General features: G+C 51.9%; 1 protein-coding gene across 1 annotated transcript in view; it reads left to right on the forward strand.

Annotated features, from left to right (window-relative positions):
* EFCAB2 (EF-hand calcium binding domain 2) overlaps positions 1 to 6668 on the forward strand; it is a 124293-nt gene extending 117625 nt beyond the window's left edge. The window contains exon 7 of the mRNA XM_030199523.1: positions 6377 to 6668. Within this exon, the coding sequence (XP_030055383.1) occupies positions 6377 to 6492 (116 nt within the window). The 3' untranslated portion in view covers positions 6493 to 6668. The remainder of the gene's footprint in view (positions 1 to 6376) is intronic.
* The last annotated feature ends 2370 nt before the right edge of the window (positions 6669 to 9038 follow it).

Consider the following 9038-nt stretch of genomic DNA (forward strand, 5'->3'; position numbering starts at 1 on the left):
TCGCCCTTGTTGGGTGGCAGTTTCGTGACCGATGAATGTCCCGGTCCTTCCTCCGGCGTGGCGGTTTTTCCCGCCATAAACGCCCATCCCCCGCTCCTCGCCTCCGCCATTTTGGCCGGCCACGCGGCTCGGACGGCTTCTTCTTGGGCCGCCCTTGAGGTTGGAGACATTAATGCCATGAACGCCCTTAATTTGGGCGACGGCACAGAAGCGGCTAAAGTTAAGAGCCGTTCTTCCCGCGCGGCTCCGTCGCGGAGTTTCGCGCCGGACGCCATTTTTGATGCGCAGCAGGCCTCTCCCCCGCTGTTGCGAGCGCCGGTTGAGAGTGCGCCTAGGGCTGTTGCCCAGGCTGCGGAAGTGCACAGTCTGGGGGGTTTCTCCCCCGAGTTTGTTTTGCTGCTGCATCAGGCCTTCCTCATGCACAACGCTGCCCCCGCTCCCTCGTCTGGTAAAGAGGTTGAGGTTCCCAGAGGTAAACGCCCTCGGGTTGATTCCCAGGCCTTGGAGGAATTTGTCTCCTCCGATGTAGATGAGGGCAGCGTGTCTGAGGTCTCCCAACGGTCCTTTGCGGATTCCTTGGAGGAGACGGATCCCCGCTCGGATGGAGCGGATGACCCCTCTGCAGCGCGGCTTTTTCGCCCAGAGGATTTGCCCAACCTGTTGTTACAGGCCATGGACACTTTGAAGATTTCCTCTCCGGAGGACGTCTCTCCCTCAGCCCCTGTTGGCTCTGCCATTATGCTGGGGACGAAGCGCCCGCCTAGAACCTTCCACGTGCATGATGCCATGCACACCTTAATTTCGGCTCAATGGGATGTCCCAGAAGCGAGCCTTAAAGTGGCTAGGGCTATGTCCCGCCTCTATCCTTTGGCTGTGAGTGAACGTGAGGCCTATCTGTGGCCTACCGTGGATTCTTTAATCACTGCGGTGACTAAGAAAACGGCATTGCCGGTGGAAGGTGGCACGGCCCTAAAGGACGCCCAAGACAGGAGATTGGAGGCGGCCTTAAGGTCGTCCTTTGAGGCGGCTGCTTTAAGTTTGCAGGCCTCAGTTTGCGGCTCCTATGTGGCTAGGGCGTGCCTGACTATGGTGCAGCGGGCTTCCCCCTCGGATCATTCCTTGAGGGATGATTGGCCAGCCCTGGAATCGGGCTTAGCCTATGTGGCAGACTTGCTGTATGATGTCTTGAGAGCCTCAGCTAAAGGCATGGCTCAGACAGTCTCTGCGCGGCGGTGGCTTTGGCTGAAACATTGGTCTGCTGACCACGCCTCTAAATCCCGCCTGGCTAGGTTGCCTTTTAAAGGCAAGCTGCTCTTTGGGGTCGAGCTGGACAAAATCGTGACCGATCTCGGCACATCTAAGGGCAAGAAGTTACCAGAGGTCAGGGCTCGGGCTAGTGCTCGTCCCGGTACCTCCAGAGGACGGTTTCAGGAAGCCCGTCGGTACCGCCCGGGCAGGTCGGGTTCTTCTGCCCCCTCTTCCTTTAAGAGGCATTTCTCCCCCAAGCAGCGTTCCTTTCGCAGAGACCGCCGTCCCGGAGGTGCTCCCTCCGGTCCTCCCCCAGGGTCTCGTACCCAATGACGGGGTCTTGGTCCACGCCCCAGTGCAGATTGGAGGACGGCTGTCCTCGTTTCTGGGCGAGTGGACCACAATAACTTCAGACGCTTGGGTGCTGGAAGTCATCAGAGACGGCTACAAGCTAGAGTTCTGCCGACCCTTAAGAGACGGGTTTGTACTCTCTCCCTGCAAGTCTCCGGTCAAAGCTGTGGCAGTGCAGCAGGCTTTGGACAATCTGATCCGCCTGGGTGCGGTCGTTCCGGTGCCAGAATGTCAGCTTGGCAAGGGGCGTTACTCCATTTACTTTGTGGTACCAAAGAAAGGAGGTTCTGTCCGGCCTATCCTCGACCTCAAAGGGGTCAATCGGGCCTTGAAAGTGCGGCACTTTCGCATGGAGACTCTCCGCTCTGTTATAGCGGCAGTGAAGGCAGGGGAGTACCTGGCTTCCTTGGACATCAAGGAAGCGTACCTGCATATTCCCATCTGGCCTCCTCATCAACGCTTTCTGCGTTTTGCAGTCCTGGGCCGACACTTCCAGTTCAGAGCCCTCCCGTTCGGGTTGGCTACTGCTCCGCGGACCTTTTCCAAAGTAATGGTGGTCATAGCGGCCTTCCTGCGAAAGGAAGGAGTACAAGTCCATCCTTATCTGGACGACTGGTTGATCCGAGCCCCCTCTTATGCAGAGTGCGGCAAAGCTGTGGACCGGGTAGTTGCTCTTTTGAGCTCCCTGGGATGGATCATCAACTGGGAGAAGAGCCAGCTGCGCCCGACTCAGTCCCTGGAGTATCTGGGAGTTCGATTCGACACCCAAGTGGGCAGAGTGTTCCTGCCAGACAATCGGATTGTCAAACTTCAGGCTCAGGTGGACCAGTTCCTGGTAGCCTCTCCTCTTCGGGCTTGGGACTATGTGCAGCTGTTGGGCTCTATGACGGCCACGATGGAAGTAGTGCCCTGGGCCAGGGCTCATATGAGACCACTACAACACTCTCTGCTGCAGCGCTGGACTCCGATGTCGGAGGATTATGCGGTGCGTCTTCCCTTGGATCCAGCAGTGCGCAAGGCGCTGAGCTGGTGGATGCAGGCAGACAAGTTGTCTGCAGGAATGCCTCTGGTGACCCCAGAGTGGATTGTCGTCACGACGGACGCCTCATTGTCGGGCTGGGGAGCCCACTGCTTGGGAAGGACAGCGCAGGGGCTCTGGTCTCCTGCAGAGGCGAAGTGGTCTATCAACCTCCTGGAACTCAGAGCCATTCGGTTGGCGCTTTTGGAGTTCATCCCGGTACTGGTGCTGAAGCCTGTACGGGTACTGTCGGACAATGCCACGGCTGTGGCCTATGTCAACCGCCAGGGAGGTACCAAGAGCGCCCCTCTAGCCAAGGAGGCTATGAGTCTATGCCAGTGGGCGGAAGCGAACCTGGAACAGCTGTCAGCGGCCCACATTGCCGGAGTCATGAATGTCAAGGCGGACTTTCTCAGTCGCCATACCTTGGAGCCCGGAGAGTGGCAGCTATCTGCTCAGGCGTTCTTGGACATCACGAAGCGCTGGGGCCAGCCGAGCCTAGATCTGATGGCGTCATCGGCCAATTGCCAAGTGCCGCGCTTCTTCAGCAGAGGACGGGACCCTCGATCCCTGGGAGTAGATGCTCTTCTCCAACAATGGCCGACACAAGAGCTTCTCTATGTGTTCCCACCCTGGCCCATGTTGGGCAGGGTCCTAGACCGGGTGGCAAGACATCCCGGCAGGATAATCCTGGTGGGTCCGGATTGGCCCAGACGTCCCTGGTATGCGGACTTGATCAGGCTCTCAATCGACGATCCTCTGCGGCTGCCAGTGGAGCAGGGCCTGTTACATCAGGGTCCCGTGGTGATGGAGGATCCCTCCCCCTTTGGTCTTACGGCCTGGCTATTGAGCGGCAGCGTCTGAGGAAGAAGGGCTTCTCAGACAAGGTCATCGCCACTATGCTGAGAGCGAGGAAACGCTCTACTTCTACTGCTTACGCCAGGGTTTGGCGTATCTTTGCAGCGTGGTGTGAAGCAGGCTCACTTTCTCCCTTCACTGCTCCAATTTCTTCAGTGTTGGCGTTCCTGCAAGAAGGTCTGGACAAAGGCCTGTCGCTCAGTTCCCTTAAGGTCCAGGTAGCGGCTCTGGCTTGCTTCAGGGGCCGCCTGAAGGGTGCTTCCCTGGCTTCCCAGCCAGATGTGGTGCGCTTTCTCAAGGGAGTTAATCACCTGCGCCCTCCTCTGCACTCAGTGGTGCCTGCGTGGAATCTCAACCTGGTGCTAAGAGCATTGCAGAAGCCGCCGTTTGAACCCTTGTCGAGGGCATCTCTGAAAGACCTGACGTTGAAAGCAGTCTTTTTGGTGGCTATCACTTCAGCCAGAAGAGTTTCCGAGCTCCAGGCGCTCTCATGTCGAGAGCCTTTTCTGCAGTTCACTGAGGCAGGAGTGACTATTCGCACAGTGCCTTCCTTTCTGCCCAAGATTGTTTCTCGCTTCCATGTGAATCAGCAGCTCTGTCTCCCTTCCTTTCGTAGGGAGGACTACCCAGAGGAGTACTCTGCTCTTAAATATCTGGATGTGAGACGAGTCATCATCAGATACTTGGAAGTGACCAATGATTTCCGGAAATCGGATCATCTGTTTGTCCTGTTTGCAGGTCCTCGTAGGGGTCTGCAGGCTGCTAAGCCTACAGTGGCAAGATGGGTCAAGGAAGCCATTGCAGCGGCTTATGTGGCCGCAGGGAAGGTGCCGCCTATCCAGCTGAAGGCTCACTCCACAAGAGCTCAGGCGGCCTCGATGGCAGAGGCCGGTTCCGTCTCCTTGGAAGAGATATGCAAGGCGGCAACTTGGGCTTCGGCCCATACATTCTCCAAGCATTACCGCTTGACTGTGGCTGCTCGGGCGGAGGCCCGGTTTGGAGCTTCAGTGTTGCGGTCAGGGATTTCTATGTCCCGCCCTGGGTGAGTACTGCTTCGGTACATCCCACCAGTCTATGGATTGATCAGCTTGATGATATGGAAGGTAAAATTATGTATAATCATACCTGATAATTTTCTTTCCATTAATCATAGCTGATCAATCCATAGCCCCTCCCAGATATCTGTATTGTTTTGTTCTGGTTGCATTTCAGGTTCAAGTTTAGTCTTCAGTTACTTCAGAAAGACTTCGTGTTCAAGTTTTTTCACTTGGATTCTTCAAGAGTTAAGACGAGTTTGTGTTACAGTGAGCTGCTGCATTCCTCTCCCCTCCGTTTTACGGGGCTGGATTGAGACTTATAATTCTGCCGGCACTCCCTCCCGCTTCGTGCGGCTGTAGGGCAGTTTTGTACCCCTCCCGCTTCGGCGGTGTTCGGGTCAGTCAGCTCCTCCCGCGGTTGCGGTTGCAGGATAAGCCAGATCCCCCCGCATCGGCGGGTGTGGTGTCCCTCCCCCGCTCCGCGGGGATGAGCTGGACGGATTCCCCTCCCCCACTTGTGTGGGGATGAGCTGGGTTAATTCCCCTCCCCCGTTTCGGCGGTGGTGAGCTGGGCAGAGTGTCCCTTCGTGGGTGTAATTCTCTAAGTGCTGAGTCCTGTGGATGGAGCTTTGATATCGACATACTGAGGAGTTTCCGGCAGCACATGACCACATATAGGGAGGCAAAAGTTTGCTCTCTATCTCCACCTGCTGGTAGATGGACACAACCCACCAGTCTATGGATTGATCAGCTATGATTAATGGAAAGAAAATTATCAGGTATGATTATACATAATTTTACCTTACTGCATTCATCCCCAATGATCAGCGTCCAGCGCGCCAAAGATTGGGTCGCTGGCCGCGCCAAACCCTACGCCAGCTCCGAGCTGGCGTTAGGATTTGCATATGATTGGGGAGGAATGGGAGTCCTGTCCAACATGCGTTTGCATGCTGGCAGGCCCCCATTCCCCCCTACAGCAAACCTGCCAGTGAGGGCAGTTGAGGATGTCCAAAATTTGGATGTTTCTGTGACGGGGCAGTTGAGGACGTCCAAATTTTTGCCGTTTTGGATATCCTTAACTGCCCATTGCAGAAGCGTCCAAATTTTGGACGTCCTCAACTGCCCCATCGCTATACCTCTGACACCCCTTGAAATTTGGCTGTCCCTGCAACAGGGCAGTTGAGGCCGTCCATCTTCCGATTTAAAGATGGACATCCTTCTCTTTTCATTGGTCTCCAGCCCAGACCTGTCAAACAAGTGTGGGAGGATTGTGCTGAGCACATGCTCAGGCACAATTCTCCCGCACTTCTACCCCATAATCAGAGATAATTGCGCTGCTTAAATTTGCATGCATTATCTCTGATCATATGTCTAATAGCACCCCGCGCTATTTTAGAGCGCTGTTTGGAACAGCGCGGGGCTTTTGATCATCTGCCTGTCAGTTTGGGATCCCTTTAATTCTTAAAATAGGAGTAGATTCACACTACCTTTTGATATTATATGATGAAAGATGGGGCAGAACATTGTGTAATTCTTCTGTTTGATATACTATAGCGAAAGATGGGCCAGAGTGCTTTGTGATCTTTCTGTAAGTCATTGATAGAACGCTTTTTATTTAATTCTTACTATGTGAGTTAAGAGTATTTGTATTCAGATGATTTAATACTTTTGAGTTGAACTCTTAAAACAATGTGGCTGGTTGTGAGGTTCTTATGATCTGGCTTGTATCTTTATTAGACCACATACTCTGTTCCTTCTGAATTCATTCTAAGACTCTTACTAGGAAAGTAAGATAGAGTAAGAAAGCTACACTGAGGATATATGATGAAGTATGGAGGTAAATATGTTGTGTCTCTTCTTCTAGGTGAGCCTTTCACCCAGGAGGAGATGGAGGAAATGATATCTGCTGCTGTGGATCCAGACAAGCAAGTTCTTCATTACCGGGACTATATCTCCACAATGGTTGTAGAAGAACGTTGATGACAATACAGTGCTAAGCACAGCATTGCCAATTTATATGAAAGTCTTTTATGATTTGAGTCACAATTAATTGGTCAGCTGGGGAGGACTAAATATGTCAGCATGGTCTCTGGTGTGCATGGTTCAAAGTGAGATGGTGGCAGATAAGGATTAAAATGGCCCATCTAGTCTATTCAATAAAATGGTCTGGATTATAGCTGCCACACTACTACTACTACTTGACATTTCTAAAGCGCTACTAGGGTTACACAGCGCTGTACAATTTAACACAGAAGGACAGTCCCTGCTCAAAGGAGCTTACAATCTAAAGGACAAATGTACAGTCAGTCAAATAGGGGCAGTCTAGATTTCCTGAAAGGTATAAAGGTTAGGTGCCGAAAGCAATATTGAAGAGGTGGGCTTTGAGCAAGGATTTGAAGATGGGTAGGGAGGGGGCTTGGCGTAAGGGCTCAGGAAGTTTATTCCAAGCATAGGGTGAGGCGAGGCAGAATGAGCGGAGCCTGGAGTTGGCGGTGGTGGAGAAGGGTACTGAGAGGAGGGATTTGTCCTGTGAGCGGAGGTTACGGGCGAGAACGTAAGGGGAAATGAGGGTAGAGAGGTAATGAGGGGCTGCAGACTGAGTGCATTTGTAGGTAAGAAGGAGAAGCTTGAACTGTATGCGGTATCTGATTGGAAGCCAGTGAAGTGACCTGAGAAGAGGGGTGATATGAGTATATCGGTTCAGGCGGAATATAAGACGTGCAGCAGAGTTCTGAACAGATTGAAGGGGGGATAGATGGCTAAGTGGGAGGCCAGTAAGGAGTAGGTTGCAGTAGTCAAGGCGAGAGGTAATGAGAGCGTGGACGAGAGTACGGGTGGTGTGCTCAGAGAGGAAAGGGCGAATTTTGCTGATGTTAAAGAGAAAGAAGCGACAGGTCTTGGCTATCTGCTGGATATGCACAGAGAAGGAGAGGGAGGAGTCGAAGATGACTCCGAGGTTGCGGGCAGATGAAACTGTGCAGGTTATCTCTGTGCAGTTTACCACCCCATGCCTTCCTAAGAAGTGAAATTCATTTTATGGCTATTTTGAGCTAGAGTATTCAGTGCTTAGTTTTCATCTTGCATTTAAAGATCCTTTGTATATATTCCACTGCATTTTGAATTTCATCACTAATCAATCACCTTCTCCAGGAAGGCATTACAGGCATCCACCACTCTCTCATGAAAAAAAACATTCCTGACATCGCTGCTAAGTTTGCCTCCTTGTAAATTCATATTATATCCTTAGTTCTATAGCCCTTGGCCCTTTCCTTCTTCACAGAAGCTACTTCATTAAGGGCAGAGAAAAAAGCATCGAACCAGTCCTGATGTTAAGCATCCATTGATTCAGATGAATCCAAAGAACCAGGGTAGACAGACCATACGGGCAACCGGGCAGTGCCTGAGGGCCCAGGGCTTTGGGGGGGCCTAGTACTTTCCTCCCAAGTGCCCAATGTGTGACATAATTCGCTCTCCTTCGAAACCGTGACACCGCCATCTCCTCCCCCTCCTGTGATCCCATCTCTGAACCCCTCCTCTTTGCAGGTGGGACACCAGCAGCTAAATCGGTCATCTCATGCTGACGCTGAAACTTCCCTCTGCTGCGGTCCGCCCCTCATGACATCACTTCCTTCTTTCACAAGCATGGGCTGCAGCAGAGGGAAGTTCCAATATCAGCAGCAGATAGCTGATTTAGCTGCAGGACCAAAGGAAAAAGTCAGTTGCACGGGAAAAGGGAGGGACAGCAGCAGGGGTGGGTCCAGTGCTCCTCATTGCCCAGGGGTCCAAACCACTGTTAGTCTGCCCCTGCAAAGAACAATAATTTATTGAGGTTTCCCACAATATTTCACCATCAACAATCTTCTTCCTATCCTTTTGTTAAATATACAGAGGGTACAGGAAATGCATGGGTGTAAGTGTGCAGCTGGAGCCAGCATTTTATTTAAAAAAAAAACCCAGTATCACTCAGCACCTTGTAGGTGACAAAGCCAATGCTTGCACATATAAGTGCTGATTTTTGCTACTTCTGTGTGTGCACTTATTTCTAGTATGACAATAGACAGTTAAGGAACTGAGCTCCTAAAAGCAAATTTTTACATTTTCCAATCAATATTCAGGTAGTGTCAGTCGGTGGGTTTTTTTTTAAATTGCCCTTATGTGGAAGGTTGTTCCCTAGTAGCTCGTAAGTGATGGGGGTTCACTCCTGCTAGGTCTAAACCCCTCCCCCCCATCAAGGTCCAAAAGCAGGGGGAGGGGGGGAGAGGTCTGGAAGTGGGGTGCTCTTGAGAGGGTGGGGGTTTGGAAGGGGTGATTAACAGGTAGAAAACAGAAGGTAGGTTTTAAAAGGCTATTCCTCTTAGTGGAGGAGGCTGAAGTGCCCAGGGATCTGTATTGGGACCAGTGCTATTTAACATACTTATAAATGATCTAGAAATGGGAACAATGAACGAGGAGATTAAATTTGCAGATGACAAAGAAGCATTCAAAGTTTTTAAACTTTTTAGACTGTGAAAAACTGTAGGAAGACT

This window comes from Microcaecilia unicolor, chromosome 4 (genome assembly GCF_901765095.1).
Source record: "Microcaecilia unicolor chromosome 4, aMicUni1.1, whole genome shotgun sequence".
NCBI lineage: Eukaryota > Metazoa > Chordata > Amphibia > Gymnophiona > Siphonopidae > Microcaecilia > Microcaecilia unicolor.